Source organism: Papio anubis, chromosome 4 (assembly GCF_008728515.1).
Source record: "Papio anubis isolate 15944 chromosome 4, Panubis1.0, whole genome shotgun sequence".
NCBI classification, from domain to species: domain Eukaryota; kingdom Metazoa; phylum Chordata; class Mammalia; order Primates; family Cercopithecidae; genus Papio; species Papio anubis.
The window spans coordinates 108,120,776-108,136,675 of record NC_044979.1 but is presented as its reverse complement, the minus strand read 5'-3'; the positions used below and the strand labels follow the sequence as shown (position 1 = coordinate 108,136,675).

The 15,900-nt window shown below is 42.5% G+C and overlaps 1 protein-coding gene and 2 long non-coding RNA genes across 16 annotated transcripts in view; all 3 read left to right on the top strand.

Annotated features, from left to right (window-relative positions):
• The window catches only part of LOC103882891 (T cell receptor gamma constant 1), a 126,456-nt gene that overhangs the window by 14,016 nt on the left and 96,540 nt on the right, over positions 1-15,900 (top strand). The window contains exons 1-2 of one of the 10 annotated variants that reach the window (XM_031665373.1): positions 10,139-10,339; positions 10,451-10,768. The exons of the other annotated variants lie outside the window; for them this stretch is intronic. Coding sequence (XP_031521233.1) covers positions 10,297-10,339; positions 10,451-10,768 — 361 coding nt within the window. The 5' untranslated portion in view covers positions 10,139-10,296. Of the gene's footprint in view, positions 1-10,138; positions 10,340-10,450; positions 10,769-15,900 lie in introns of those variants that run through there. 10 annotated transcript variants of the gene reach the window in all.
• LOC116268535 overlaps positions 1-15,900 on the top strand; it is a 102,255-nt gene that overhangs the window by 28,903 nt on the left and 57,452 nt on the right. Inside the window, exon 1 of one of the 5 annotated variants that reach the window (XR_004183262.1) lies at positions 10,750-10,765. The exons of 2 other annotated variants lie outside the window; for them this stretch is intronic. This is a non-coding gene — a long non-coding RNA (uncharacterized LOC116268535). Of the gene's footprint in view, positions 1-10,749; positions 10,770-15,900 lie in introns of those variants that run through there. 2 more of the 5 variants (XR_004183264.1, XR_004183263.1) reach the window with 2 other exon arrangements.
• On the top strand, positions 709-7,847 carry LOC110742826. The gene is made up of 3 exons (XR_002520962.2): positions 709-4,159; positions 5,181-5,984; positions 6,473-7,847. It is a non-coding gene; the product is annotated as an uncharacterized LOC110742826 (long non-coding RNA).

Genomic DNA, 15,900 nt, shown 5'->3' with positions numbered 1-15,900 from the left:
AGATTTTTTTTTTTTTAAACAAGAAAAAAAGCGTAACCAAAACTGTGCTTATTGAGTAACCGAAAAGCAGCGAGATGGAACACAAAGATATTCACCCTAATTATCACCTTTCCGCTGCATTCCCTTACCCTCAGTCCGCTGAGGAGCACAGAAATGTTATCCAAAGGTGGACGGGAAAGAGAGGAAAGGCCAAGACCCAACTGCAGCCTGGCCTGAGATGGCCACATCATGTTCTGCTTCCTGCGTTGCTGCCCAGGGAGGTCTTGGATGGGCGGAGGGCCAAGTCAATGTCAGGCCTGGAACTTTACATGCTTTTCTCTCTTAGATACTATCATCCCCTTTCTCAGAGGAGGAACTGGAGATTCAGAGAAACTCTGTAGCCTCCAAGATCGCGCAAACATCACTAGTAGCAGAGAAGGGATATAGAGCCAGTGTGATGGTCCATAAGACTTACTCTCTTCCCACCACACCACACTCACCCAGCAAGAACTGGAATAAATGACAAGGGAGGGAAGAGGGGCTCAGACTTCTCTGTATATTTACAAGGATGCAGAATGTGTTCCTGTAAGTGTACCCAAGTAGGGAATTTGGCCCTTTAATGAAAAAGGTTGAAGCAGGAAGACTTCCAGTTTACTGGATGAAACATAATGCAGCAATCAAACAGCCTGACTCTTTTGAGTGAATATCAATAGGAATACCAGCATACTATTCACTGTTCTTCAAAGGAAAAAAAAGGAAAGTCCTTGATTCCATGACATAGATAAATGTTCTGAGTAGGAAGAAGTTAATGGATCACTGGGAAGGGTTCACAGAGCCAGAATATTCAAGTAAAAGTCTTGCCAAACAAGAAAAGGAGAAAGTTCATTTTTGTCACGCACAGTCTGGTTGCAACAGTAAAACCTAGCTTTTCTCATCATTACATTTTCTAATATTGAAAGGACATATTTTAGGAAAAAAGCATCCCAAATTTACAGATATGTTTTTATTTATAGAACTTCATTATTTTTTGAATCAAACTCTTCAGTGAATTAATTTTTACCACCTCCTCGGGTACAGGATAAATGGGACATTTGCAGACAGTTCCTTCCTTGCTCATGTTTGCTGTGAGGTGAGGTGTGGACGTGGGGAACCTCTCTGGGGGAAGAGGATGGGTGTGGCAGCCCTACGACTGGTCATGAGGCCCCACGCCACAGAGCCTCCACTTGGAGGGCAAGGCTGAGAGCCCCACCACACCTCATGATGGGGAGTTCTTCTGTCTAGAGATGTTATTTATTGTCATTCAACTTAAAGAACTAAAATCGTAAGATAAAGAGCATATCCCAAAGCCAAAACTAGGCCTCCTAACAGTAGCTCTGTGCTGATCCTGCTTCAACAAGGAGGCAGAGTAGAGAGGAAGGAGGTGAAGGATATGGAATCCACTGAGCTCCCACTGTATGCCAGGCATATTATGCATCTATCTAAGCCAATGCTGGTAGATAGGTATTTCAATTTCATTTTCATAGTTGAGGGCACTGGGTGTCAGAGAGCAACAAGTCAAGCTAACAGCAGGTTGAACTGGAATTAAAAGCAGAACTGAATGATTGCATGCTCGCCTGTATAGCACAATATGTGGATTTTCTTGGTATTGAAGAAATAGGTTTTAGTTCCAGCTGTACCATTTACTAGCTGAGAGGCCTTACATTACCCCCTCTTCCCCATGGGGAATCCCTTCCTGCCTCAAAATATTGTTTGGATTAAATGAGCCAATGTTTGTAAAAGTGTTTTGGAAATTGTAAACACCATAACAAAGAGTTATAGTTTTATTTTAACACATTTCATTCATTGCAATATGATTTCTCATATGAATTACCTCCTAAGGATAATCAATATTTATGGAGCTCCCAGTATAGGGAAGGCATCCTTCTTGATGAAATAAGGGGCTTTAACAATCCCTACAACATATGACTTTGATGTAGCAAAAATGAAATCTAGCATGTGTTATATGAAAGTAGCCAGTAACAAGTGGTCTAGCAAAGCTGCAGTGCTATATGCTGAGTGATAGAGGTATTTGTTGTAATATCCACTCCAGTTCCTTAAGAAAATAGATGGTGGCAAAGAAGATTAAGTGATACAGCTCATTGAGTGATGAGAATTTTTACATATTGGATGTTCAGTGGGAGTTTCATTTTGTCCCAATCTCCGCTGACACTCTAAGCTCAGGAGAATGGTAGTAATCCAAAAGAAGAGGACAAAACCAGAGATTCTCGTTGGAGGGCAATCCCCTCTCCAGCGGACATTGGTAACATCTGAAGACATTTTTTGTTGTCACAAACGGAGTGAGAATGCTACTGGTATCTAGTGAGTAGAGGCCAGAGGTGCTACTAAACATCCTACAATGCACAGGACAGCTCCACAAGAAAGAATTATCCAGCCCAAAATGTCGATAATGCAGAGGCTGAGAAACCTTGGGCTAGTTGGCTATATTTCTCAAAGACTTGCTAAGAGGTAGACAAAATTGATGACTCCAACCTTGGCTCATGAGCTATATCCAGGATAAACACAGTAGAGCTTAGAGAATTCCTGGGGACTCTAATTTTGCAAAGACTTTTTCTGAAAAGCACTGTTGGAAGTTCCCTGGAAACTCCCTCCTCTCCCAGTGAGGAGATGATGAGGTAGCTCTCCTACTTCCACACCAAATAGGACTCTCAGGTCCTACATCCACCGTGGGTCCAGAGCAGAGCCCTGCGTGTGGGTCATGAAGTGTTGGGTCTGTGCCATGAGCGTTCGGTGGCCAGATAAACCAGTGAGGACTCTCACCTGGAAAAGTGGACAGGTGGCTTCAGGTCATAGCACATGTGGTAACTTGGACCAACTCTCCCCTGAAACCAGTTAGATAATCATGACGAAATAATAATAATGAGAAAGAATATTTCTAAAAGTTTCTAAGAGTCAACAAGATGTGAATAACTTTTACCCTGGCAAATGGACTGATTATCATGGTGTCATATAGCTATGGGTAGTGTTCCCATGTGATCCTGACCAATCAGCACCCTCAGAAATGACTGATCTGGGTGCAGGGCCTGGGGACACCCATTTTCTCTGTGAACACTCTACGAGGTTCCCCTTCTTCATCCTGGCATGGCTTCTCCTGCTCCAGGTTTCCTATCTCCTCACCCTCTCTCGGGCACTCAGTCTGAGCAGAAGAGACATCACAGCTACAGATATGCACCTATTCTTCACTCTGGGAATGTGAACTTGTTCCCCTACTTCTCAGATTGGCTGAGGGATTTTTTTGAAAATGAATGTCTCATTTCTTGATAACTTTGGTTTTGTTGAAAATGCTAGTTTGTTTCTAGTTGAAACTGGGTAAAAACAATTGAAGCAAGTGAAAATCTTTATTTCATTAGCAGAAGCAAAGCATGTATTTTCACCATAGATTATCCAGATAGAACTTTTCATACACACTCAGGTACTGACAAACACCAAATCAGGCATTTGAGGCTTTGATATTTACTTGGAAAAAACCCTGTTCAAGGTCAATGATAGGCAAAGAGTTGCAACCATATATAAAATTCTGTATATAAATTCTATATATAAAATTCTGCTACTCCCCTTTAGTTCTTAATATAAAATTCCCAGAAAAGTAGAAAGACATGATGACCCAATACAATGGCCCCCAGGAACCTAGCATGACATTGGAGCCGAGGTAATGAGCACTTGCCCCGTTATCATGTAGGCGACCACATCCTTCCCAATGTGGAAGAGCCTCCTTCAGCCCTACACCCTGGCTAGGCCTCAGCCTCAGCTTGCAGCACTTCCTGTGTTCCTCAGATGATGCCTCTGTGATCACAGGAAACCAGAAAGGGAACCTGATGACTATCAATTGCACCCCACAAATGCCAGTAACTATACCCCCAACTTTCTGATTTGACATCATTTCCTATTGACTTGGGTTCCTATTTAGAGACTACGTTTGTTGAAACTACATGATTATTTCAGAGAGAAGGCAAGGTCTATTATTTCATTTTTTAGAGAATTCTAGTCATAGTGAAATGCTCAGAGTGAAGATGCTGGCAAGGAACAAAATGGAATTAATATCCATTCAGTTCCCATTGACTGCCAGAAAATGGGATAGATGTCCTACATGTTCAGAATCTCAGGTGATTATCATAAGAACCTGGTAAGTAAACTTATTCGTGAAAGAAATAACTGATGCTTAGACAGGGGCAGTTATCTGTCCAAACAAATAGTTCATGCTCTTTCAATTGCACTATTGGACCACCTTGAATACCCTTAGTGTTTATTAACTTTATAGAAATAGGGCCAGGTGCAGTGGCTCAGGCCTATAATCTCAATGTTTTCAGAGGCTGAGGTGGGTAGATCACTTGACCTCAGGAATTTGAGACCAGCCTGGGCAATATGGTGAAACCCCATCTCTACAAAAACACAAAAATTAGCCAGGTGTGGTGGGGCGTGCCTGTAGTCTCAGCTATTCTGGAAGCTGAGGTGGGAGGATGGCTTGAGCCCAGGAGACAGAGGTTGCAGAGAGCCAAGATTGCACCACTGCACCACTGCACTCCAGCCTGGGCTACAGAGCAAGACCCTGTCTCAAAAACAAACAAAACTTTATAGAATAAACTATGACCTTTGTGGGTAATTATGCGCTAACCAGCCAAGTCAAGACAGAATGGGCAGTGACTCAAGAAGCCATGGCTAAAGGGTCATGTTGGACACACATCTGGAAGAGTTCCCACCTCCCACCCCACCCCCACCCTGCTCCCCACACCGCTCCCCACCAGCATTCTGCCCTAGGACCCTTCTTCTTAATGGAGGGGAAAAGGCTAAGAAAACAGAAAATCATCTCTGTTATTGTGAACTTACTTTAGCAGATAATATCATGGGTGGGATACCTGGAGAGGGATCAAAACCTCATGGCCCAGACTTAAGGAAATGATCAAAATGTGTAATGAGGATCATGTTTTGGAAACATGTGGCCAACATATTTTTATTCTCCAAAATAAATCATGTCACCTTTCGATCTATCTTTATTATAGCTAATCCATATTTACTACCCATGGAAAGAGATGATAGTTGCCTAGAACAAACTCACTTTTTGAATTAATTGTGAGATGCTGGGCTTGAAAATCAGGTTCAATTTTTTTTTAAAGAGTTTTCTAAAGTTGTGATTCTCTCATTTGTAGGTCAAAAGGCCACCCCGGCAAACTAAGAACACAGAATTTTATTACAGCTGCTGGATATGAAGACTCAGCATATGATATCGGTGACGTTAACACCCTCCCAGGGAGAAGCACTGTTCCTTCTGGCTGGGAAGTGCGAGCCGGTGAGGAGAGTGAGAGGGATAGAGCATTACATGGAGGAACTTCCTGGTTCCCTTGCCTCTGAGGGCCTTATGCCAGAAGGGATAGAAAGCCCAGTGGAAACCCAAGATAGGCATAAGGAGAATCTGTGAGTGTCTGGCTCCTGTCAAGCTTCTCTAATATGGCCCTCGTAGAACTTCACCAAAAGTGGAAGGCATTTGCAAAGGTGAGCCCAAACCAGCACCACTTTCCACACAGGCTGTGCATGTAGGAGTCCCAGATGCTTCTCAGGGTCTCTGAGAGGATACAAAGGTACTGAGGGGGCCGGTGAGCACAGCACCTGGGATTTCGATGAGAAGCTGCAGGAAGGGAACTTTACATCCCAAGGGCATGGTGTGGAGTCAATAGTGGTAAGTTCAGTCTGGTTATTACACCAGCCAGTTCAGAGGAAGAGTGAAATCCCTGAGATCAGCAGGGCAAAGTGCTGGAAGTTGTTGAGGATGCAGAGAGTAGCAGGAAGACAACGCTAAGAACTCATTCACACACCCTGCCCCTGGGTAGCGATGTCATCCTGGGGATGACAAGGAGGAAGACAGAGAAACACAGAAAAGCCTAAGCAGGCACCACAAAGAGACCGAGCCCATCTGAAAAAGGCTGCTCTAACCTGGTGGAAACTATTTTAAGTTGGTAAGTTTAGTGTCTCCCCGCAATATCAGAATGAGCAAGAGATGACAGGTATAGGTTGTGTACATTTCCCCTCTGCATTGAATCATAGAGTGTGCATGTTCCACCGCTGTGCCCTGCTCAAAGTTAGCTGGGTGGCTGTGGCCTGCTCAAAGTCACTTGGGTGAGGGGAGCCAGTGGGAACCAAAATCCCATCTCACACCCACCCCCTGCGCACTCTGGAGCTGGGCTGCCACATGCTGGAGAAAGGTGTCTTTGTCTAATTATTCTGCCTAAGGGCATGCCTTTTGTTAATTAGTAAAAAGAACCCTTATTTGTGCTCTAGGGAGTGGGGGTCTGTTTAGGAGGTAATTCGTGATAAAGCCACACAGACAAGATACAAGGCTTTAAATAAATTGAATCTATGAAGCTTCCTAACCCCATGGAAAGACAAAATTAGTTTACACAAAAATAATCATTAAAGAACTAATGAAAATAATGTTTGAATTCAGCCACCAGACAATACATTCCAGAGCCTTGAGAAAAACTGATGGTCATGAAAAAAGTCATTCGCATAAGTGACACCATGGTGTGAAGTCAAGGAGTGCAGACTCTGGAGTCAGAGGGCTTGAGTCAACCTGAGCATCTTCAGCTTTGTCTTCTGTGTGACAGGCTCCAGCGACTGTTGTGAGGATTAGTTGAGATAACAAATACAAAATGCTGAGCATCAAGCCTGGACTAGAGAAAGGACTCAATAAGTACTAATTACCAGTATTTGTTATTTAATTTCACTTTTGTCTACATCCCCTTGTGTGAAATGGTTTGGACAACTAATCAAGGAAAACCTTCCCTCAGGGACATTGCTGATATTGCAATCTTCACTAGATACACTTATCTCTACCTCCACCTCCACCTCCACCTCTATCTCTTCTCTGTCTCTATCTCTATCTCGCTGCTGTTTAACTATCTAATTATTTGTAAATGAACTGGTGGGTTTGTTGTTGTTGCAGCCTGGCTAATGTTATCCAGATGTATCTGAAGCCTCAGGAGTGGCATGGAACGGTAGTCCCTGCTTGAACCATTTACCTCCTTTCCTGACACCAGCAATCACACACACCTGACACTGACCTGAAGCCTCTGACCTGTCCTCGGAGGCAAAGACTGGGTAGACAAGATGCCTGGTTACCAGCAATCATCTGCAGTTTCCTCTGAGCTAATGAGATTGCTTTTCTCTTTGCTCAAATTATGTGAGAATATTTTTTAAAAGAATTTAATGTGCTCTTTTGATATTTCAGGTGTTCAGTCAAAAGCCTATGTTATTCTCCATCTCTCTCTCTCTTTTCCTAGTTGGGTAATCAAAATGGCACAACCAGAAATATTTATATCTGCAACAGAAAAGAAGAATAAATGTATTCATGCACAAGTGCATTATTCATGTATATATGTTTGTGTATACATATATCTATATAATTGATATATTTGGGAGAAATAAAAGGTTTCATTAAGCACACAGGTTCTAGAGTTAGACCCTCTGTTGCAAATTACTGTCCTGTCACTTAACTCCTGACAGAACAAAGTGCATACTTGGACAAAATGCCTGCTCTGTAAAAATGCCTTGGTCTTGAATAAAATGCCTGCTATGTCAAGGCTTCTATTTTCCCATCTGGAGAATGGGAACAATAATAAGAACCCTCACTTAATAGATAATGGACAAAGGTGCTTACAGCACAGAGCCTGCCACAGACAATGTCCTCAATTAATGCAAACTATTAATATTATGAAAAGTGAATATCTGTTTTCTGACAATGTTTTCAATAATATAAATTATGCCTTTGTTCCCTTTATTTGCTTGAAAAAAAACAATAAAAAAACAAACAAAAAAGTGTCTTTAAAGTGTCCATTTGTCTTTCTTCTAGACTGCTAGTAATCCTTTCCTGTGTTTAGGGAATTTTTACCTCATGGGTTTTGGTGAATGAATGAATTCATCTGCCTCTACAGAAAAGAAAATGCCTGATGCATTTTCTCAGCCTTTATTCCAGGTAGTCAGGTAGACTGTGGACTCCAGCAATTAGACACACTCCTCACAACCTCCCCATCACACACACACACACACACACACACACACACACACGCGGCTGCTGGAGTTGCAGGGTCTGGAAGGAACTGTCTGGCAGGGATGGAGTGTGCAGGGTGCCTAGTGAGTTCCAGGGTGACTGTGGCTGCCCTAGCTGTGGCAGCACCAGGGCTCTAAGCCGGGTCCTGCAGACTGGCTCACCCTGCAGCATGGGCGCCCTCTCCTCCTTCCCATTCCCAGGACACATCCTGTGCAGGGGAAGAACGAGTCCTTCTAGTTGTAGCCACAGGTCCGTTGGTCTGCTGACCTCTACCTCCTCAACATTCAACTTCCCAGCATTGAGTATCTCAGAAATGGTATTTATCAGAAAAGAGGGTGAACAGGGCAACTGCTTTAGGAGGAGCCCTCCGAGCCAGCTGCTTCCTCTCCTGTCTCCTAGGGAGAACCTAAGCTGTCAGAGTTCACACCTGTCCCACACCACACGAGCCAGAGCTGGACAAAAGTGACAGGGAAAATCACTGTCCAAGGTTAAAGGAGCCCTGAGGCACCAGAAGATCTCCAAGAAGGCCACATGGAAATCATAAAATGGAACCGAATGGAGGGGAAGAGAAGTTCCGTAATGTGGGAAAATGAAGTACTAACAATCTTTGACTGATTTCCCTTGATTTAGCTGGGTTACCACTTCAAAATAGTCCGCAAAGCATTTTAACAATGAAAACTGTTGGGGAAATTAAAAGGCTGGAAATGGAGGGAAACTGTGCATGGTGGTGCATGCCTGTAGTCCTAGCTACTCAAGAGGCTGAGGCAGGAGGATGGCTTGAGCCCAGGAATTCAAGGCTGCAGTGAACCATGATTATACCACTGCACTTCATCCTGGCCAACATAGCAAGACCCTATCTCTGCAAAATAAAAATGAAAAATAGGGGGGAGATAAAAATGTAGTAGTAACAATAAAATCTACTAATTACTGAAAATTTACTGTATGTCAGGAGCTATACTAGGTGTACTTGGCTATTTAGTCTGCGTAAAAATTTTAATGTCGGTGTTATTATTGTATCCATTTTCGGATGAGAGATTTGAGATGCAAAGAGATTAAGAAGTCTGCACAGGGTGAGGCAGCCCCTGTGTAATAAAGATGAACAGTTAGACATTTTAAAATGTTTTGGTTGGGTGCCGTTGCTCATGCCTGTAATCCTAGCACTTTGGGAGGCTGAGGTGGGTGGACTGCTTGAGCTCAGAAGTTGGAGGCCAGCCTGGGCAACATGGTGAAACCCCATCTCTATAAAAAATACAAAATTAGCCAGGCATAGTGGTGTGCACCTGTAGTCCCAGTTACTCAAGAGGCTGGGGATGAAAGGATTGCTTGAGCCTGAGAGGATGAGGCTGCAGTGAGCCATGAGCGTGCTACTGCACTCCAGGGTGGGCGACAGAGCAAGATCTTGTCTCAAAAAATACATATAAATAAAAAATTCTCCAATGACATGGGAAGTTGCTCAGAATATAAGCTGAACTGAAAGAATACAGAACACTATACATGTAAATATATCTATAGTCCATAAAATCATATTAATATTCATGTATCTACAATGAAAAAATCTACAGTCGAGCATATGATAATGCGAATAGTAGTGGGCCTTCGTGATATGACCATAGATGTTTTTATTGTTATCTTTCCCCATTGCTCTGAGTTTCTTCGACCAGCACCGTTACCAGCACGTTCTACCTATCCGCTGTGTGACTTCTGTGCCGTTACTTGATGACTCTGTGCCTCATTACCTCATCCATAAAATGAAAATTCCAAGTACCCATATTACGTGATCATTGTGAAGATTAGAAGGTGAAAATCATTTAGAAAAAAAAGGCTAGCAAATAGAAAACGCTCAGTAAGTATTTGCTATTATAAAAGTTAATGTTTATTAAATATGCAACAATTTAAAATATTATGCTGATGAAAAGTGTTTATGAACAACTCCTAAGCAATTAGAAATCCTTCTCATTTCCATAGAAATTAAGCAATCCCCATGGCCCCCTCAAATTCGTGCAGAGAACCCCGTCGAGACTGCTAGCCTGATCTGAGATAAGCAGGATGAGCAGGACGGGGGGCGCAGTGTTCAGCCTGCAGGCGGCACTGAAGGGCCCAAAAAACCACTTTCTTTTCTCTCCCCAATTTAGGCCACACCCTCCAGCCCCTGACCCGAGGTATCTAGCCACCAGGTCCGCACTTTCCTGCCTTCTCCTTGGGGACACCGCCCTGAAGACAGGATGTCACTGCTGGAAGCATTCGCCTTCTCGTCCTTCTGGGCACGTGAGTTGCTGTCTGAACATTTCAGTCTAGCTGCGCGACCAAAATAATTCTTCAATGTTTCCCTCTTCCACTCTCAGACGTTCATTGGAAATTCTCCTCTTTTACTTACAGTTGGACTTGGATTATCGAAAGTGGAGCAGTTCCAGCTATCCATTTCCACGGAAGTCAAGAAAAGTATTGACATATCTTGCAAGATACGGAGCACAAACTTTGAAAACGATGTCATTCACTGGTACTGGCAGAAACCGAATCAGGCTTTGGAGCATCTGATCTATATTATCTCAACAAAATCTGCAGTTCATGGCAGCATGGGTAAGAGGAGCAACAAAGTGGAAGCGAGAAAGAATTCTCAAACTCTCACTTCAATCCTTACCATCAAGTCCGTAGAGAAAGAAGACATGGCCATTTACTACTGTGCAGGATGGGATTACACTGTACTAGAACTGTAGAGACAACATGCACAAAATCCCCTCCCAGAGTCTGTGCCCACCACATCCTTCCCAACAGGGGCAACCACAGCCAGTCCCCAGCTGGGCTCCCAGACTCAGGCTCGCCTTCTCTGAGGCTCTTCCAGGGCTTTCCAGGAAGCTGTTATGGGTTGTGCTTATACTTTCATTCCCACCTGATCCCAGGACTTGTGCTCCAGAATCTTTATTTGACACTGTTTCTTAATGAGTTAAAGACTTGTCTGGGGACTGAGAGAACATAGGTCGGGCCACTGTCCATCATATCACCACCTAGAGACTTCCAGTAAGTAGCAAGGTGCAGTTGAGAGAGGGATCCTTATTATGTACAGTCAAGACAATCCCCCTGCAATATAACTATCACTGGTGCCATTTACAATGAAAGAAATGAAAGCTTACAGAATTGGGGTTGCATGATCTGCCAGACGAGTCATGTCTTTGAGCTGGTCTGTGAGACCACACCGAACAGTTTAAGGGTTGTAATTCTCTAAGTAAATGCTAGGATATCTGAGATAAATTCCAGAAGGAGTAAGTGCCTTTTTGTCTGCGAGGGATAGAGAGGAGAATTTGCCAGCATGAGACCGTCAGACTAGAGCTCCAAGTCACCCCGGGGATTGTTGGATGAGACCCTCCATGTTGGAATAATCCTTGATCTTACCTGTAAAGGAAGAGAGAATTGTATCGTGTGTGTGTGTGTGTGTGTGTGTGTGTAAGTTCTCTACAGTGTTCTCAATTCTTTGTATGTATTAGCTCCTTTAACCCACACTACCTATAATGTCTGCTCTGTTGTTCTCATCAAACATATCTAACTCCTGAAATAAGTGGAGTATTAGTTCATGCACTTGTCCAAATCACAGAGCTGATAAGTGGCAGGACAGCCTAGGGAGGGACCCAGGTAATCTGGTTCCTCTTGAATATGACACTAAACTGCTTCTTAATCACAGGAGTATAAAAGAAAAGACACATTGTTTCTATCCCCATGGAGGAGACAGAACTGACCATCACAAAACATTAACTGACACAAATTACTACTGTGTGCTGAAGCATGTGCCCAGGGTTCCAATGATTAGGTGTATTCAGAGAATAAAATGCCAATAAAGTACCAATTGACTTTTCAATATAAAAACATAAGAAATTTGGGTTTTCCATATCTAGGTATGTGACAAGTACTGTTACCTATACTTCATGTTCATTATCATTATTATGTGATCGTGTAAATTTCTTAGGTGTCTGGAAGCCATTTAGGCATTTGTAGATATAGAACTGAGACACAAAGATTTCAAATAACTCAGCCGATGTTGGATAGGGTAAGTGGTCTAGAAGGGTGCATATTGTCATAGGTCATTAACAGTGATATTCAGATGAGCTTTTGAAGGACCTGATATATTTTTAAATATAAAATTAAAAGAACAGAATATAAAACTGTAAATGTAAAACCCATTAAAAAATGTTTAATCATGGCCGGGTGCAGTGGTTCACGCCTGTAATCCCAGCACTTTGGGAGGCCACGGCGGGCGGATCATGAGGTAAGGAGTTTGAGACCAGCCTGGCCAATATAGTAAAACCCGGTCTCTATCAAAAATACAAAAATTAGCCAGATGTGGTGGTGCACGCCTGTGGTCCCAGCTACTCAGGAGGCTGAGGCAGGAAAATAGCTTGAATCCTGGAGGTGGAGGTTGCAGTGAGCCGAGATCGCACCACTGTACTCCATTCTGGCTGACAGAGTGAGACTCTGTCTAAAAAAAAAAAAAAATTTAACCCTATGATTCTGTGTAATGATCCAAATAAATATATTACTATCTACAAATGTGTAGAGAACATGCTTAAAAATAAATTCTAGTTGCTCTTATTTTCTTTATTTTAATTAATTAATTAATTAATGTTCTACTAGAATCTTCTCAAAATATTTTCATCATTTTGCAACATTTGGTGAGGTTTTCTTCAGTGAGGATTGGGTACTTTTCCAAGCTCCACAACTTTGTGATCTGGGACATCATATGCGCCACACTGTTCTTGTCTATGAGAGGGAGATAATAATACCACTGCCTCTCAACGCTGGTGAGAAGTGTGAAGGAAGTAATGGAAGAAAATGTTTAGAATAATGTTAGCAAGTCTACAATAGATGTTTGATATAACGTTAATTTTAAAGGTTTATTATTACATGTAAAAAATGAACTTTATTTAAAAACACCCCTCTCTGTGACATAGTGTTCATGAGATAGTTCCAAATTCCAAGGTGAGTCCCCACAGACTGCCCTGTCGGTCCCTCCAGCAATTTCAATCAAGTTTCCTCTTGAGGCGCACCCTCATTATAAGTGAAATTGGATTTCTCTGAGTTATAATCTGCATTGTGACATCCCAATTAATTATAAACCAAATACTTTACTGTATTTCAAATAGAAATGACTAGAGCTTTTAAAATGAGGTATGAATAATGCTAGTGTAAAATTTCAGTTTGCCTTTTTTAAAATTGTAAAATACTGTCCATGTTTTATACTCCTGAGTCCTGAATCCCCAAAACATTACCAGAGGGATCAATTTTTATGTGAGGTAAAGAAAGCTGCATGCTCATATATCTGGAACAATATTGTACAGTCTGAAAATTAAGGAGGGAACAGCTAAGTTTGAAGCAGAATTAGTTCAACTCTAGAGCTGCCCCCATCCCGTTCCACAGACACATTCTTGTCAGGTAATGCACTCTGCACCGTGTCAGTGGTCAGTGCAGTGCTCCTGGGAACTGCTCAGCTCGGCAGTAGGCCATCAAGTCCCTAGAGGTCACCTGACCCGCCACATTTTTCTCTCTCACCAAGTCATGCCACGCTCTCTCCCCACTGACCGAGGCCAGCGAGCAACCAGGGCCCTTCTCCTGGGGATATGGTTCAGCAGACAGCAGCATGTCCCTGCTGGGAGTAGTCCTCTTTTTCTCCCTCTGCAGCTGTGAGTTGCTCCTCAATATTTCAACATAGATGAGAGATGAAAGTAATTCTTTTTTTTCTTTTATGTTGAGACAGTCTCGATCTGTCATCCAGGCTGGAATGCAATGGCGTGATCTCAGCTCACTGCAGCCTGTGCCTCCTGGGTTCAAGCAATTCTCTCTTGTGTCTCAGCCTCCAGAGTAGCTAAGATTACAGGCATGCACCACTGCACCTAGATCAGTTATTTATTTATTTATTTTAGTAGAGGCAGGGTTTTGCCATGTTGGCAAGGCTGGTTGAACTCCTGGCCTCAAGTGATCTGCCCTCCTTGGTCTCCCAAAGTACTGTGATGACAGGCATGAGCCACCACACCCGGCCAGATGAAAGTGCTTCATTATCATTTCCTCTTTCTATGTCCCAGGTTCACGGGGACTTCTCTTTTCTCTTTGCAGTTGAACTTGGTAAGTTAAATTTAAAGCAATAAAAAATGTCAACTACATTTTTTGTCAGCAGAGCAACAGATAAAAGTGTCTAGGTATCTTGTGTGGTGTCCACTGAAGACTTTGTAAATACAGTTATACACTGGTACCAGCAGAAACTGAATCTAAATTATGAACCATCTGACATATAAAAGTCCCAGTTCAATAAAAAGTAAATAAAAAACTTCAGTAAAAAGTCCCAGTTTGGGTTTGCTTAGGTGAGAAAAACAACAAACTTGAGGTAAGAACAAATTTTCAAATGTCTACTTAAGTCTTTACTATAAACTTCGTAGAAAAGGAAGCAGAGGCCATATATACTGCACTGCTTAGGACCCACAGCATCAGTGCCACACTGTCCCACACCACATCCTCTCTTGGGTCTCTGCCCAACCCCACATTCTTCCCATGGGAGCAAACGCTATGGACTCCTAGCTGGGCTCCCAGCCTCAACCTTGCCTTCTCTGCAGCACTTCTGGATCTTTGTAGGAAGCCATCTTGGGTTAATGTTTTAAGCAGGAAGCATGCCTGATCATGACATTCCCCGATATTCATTGAACACTATTTCCTAATGAATTAAGAGAATGAGTGGACACAGGCTAAGGCCCCATTCCTGTCAGCATCCAGAGACTTCTATTAACTGCAAATGGCTTAGGCCAAGGAAGAGAATTGTTGTGTATCAGGAATCCCATATATCATTATTACAACACCCCTGCAACAGAACTATTATTTGCCCATTTAATAAAGAAATTAAAGCTTACGAGGTTAAAGTGACTGGTCGAAGACAAGAAGTGCATGTTTTTTGTTTTTTGAAACGGGATCATGAGGCCACCCTGAGTATCTAAAAATCACAGTTGTACAACAAACAGACTCTTTGAGGTGACTTTGGGGTGAAGCAAGTGTCTTTTTTCTGTAGAGAAGATGGTTCCTCACTTCACACTAAGGGGTGTGGCAGTGTGATGTCATCAGAAAAGAGCCCCAGGCATCGGATGCTTAAATGAGCCATACTTTGCATTTATTAACTCCTTTAACCTCTGGCAACCTCTGAGGTCTGTTCTGTTATGAACAGAAGCGCATTTTACTCAGGTAAGTGAGATCTGTGTGTCCTAGCCACTCATCCAGCCCCATAGCTGGTTCGTGGCAGTGTCGGATTGGACCCAGCTAATCTGGCTCCAGAGTCTGTACTCCTTAATCACAGAAGGGTGAAGAGAAGTACGTTGTTCCTACTCCCATGGAGAAGACAATACTGACATCTTTTGTAAAACATTTACTGGCACAATTATTATTTTGAACCGAATCAGGTGACTAGCATTTGAGCAATTAGGAATCCTGGTTGAATAAGTGAAATAACAATAAATTATCAATTTTTTCAAAATATAAAGTGATACAAATTAGATTATTTTATGATGCCATATCTAAAATAATTAAGAAAAATGAAGAATACCTTTAATCCATGTACTTTTCCTATAGCAGTACATACTAGGCACCCCATGGAAAAATACAGCTTGCATTTGTGCCATGTGTTGTCTTATTTATTCGATAATTTCCAAGGTCAGGATAACATATTCACCTTCATCATCCCAGGAAGGCTACTGAAGGAAATAAAGGGAGTACCAGGAAAGGTTGACCTGGGGCTGGAATCATACGATCGGTCAGTCTTTATCCTCCCATCCCGATGCACCTCAGCTTTTTGTGATCCACATCCT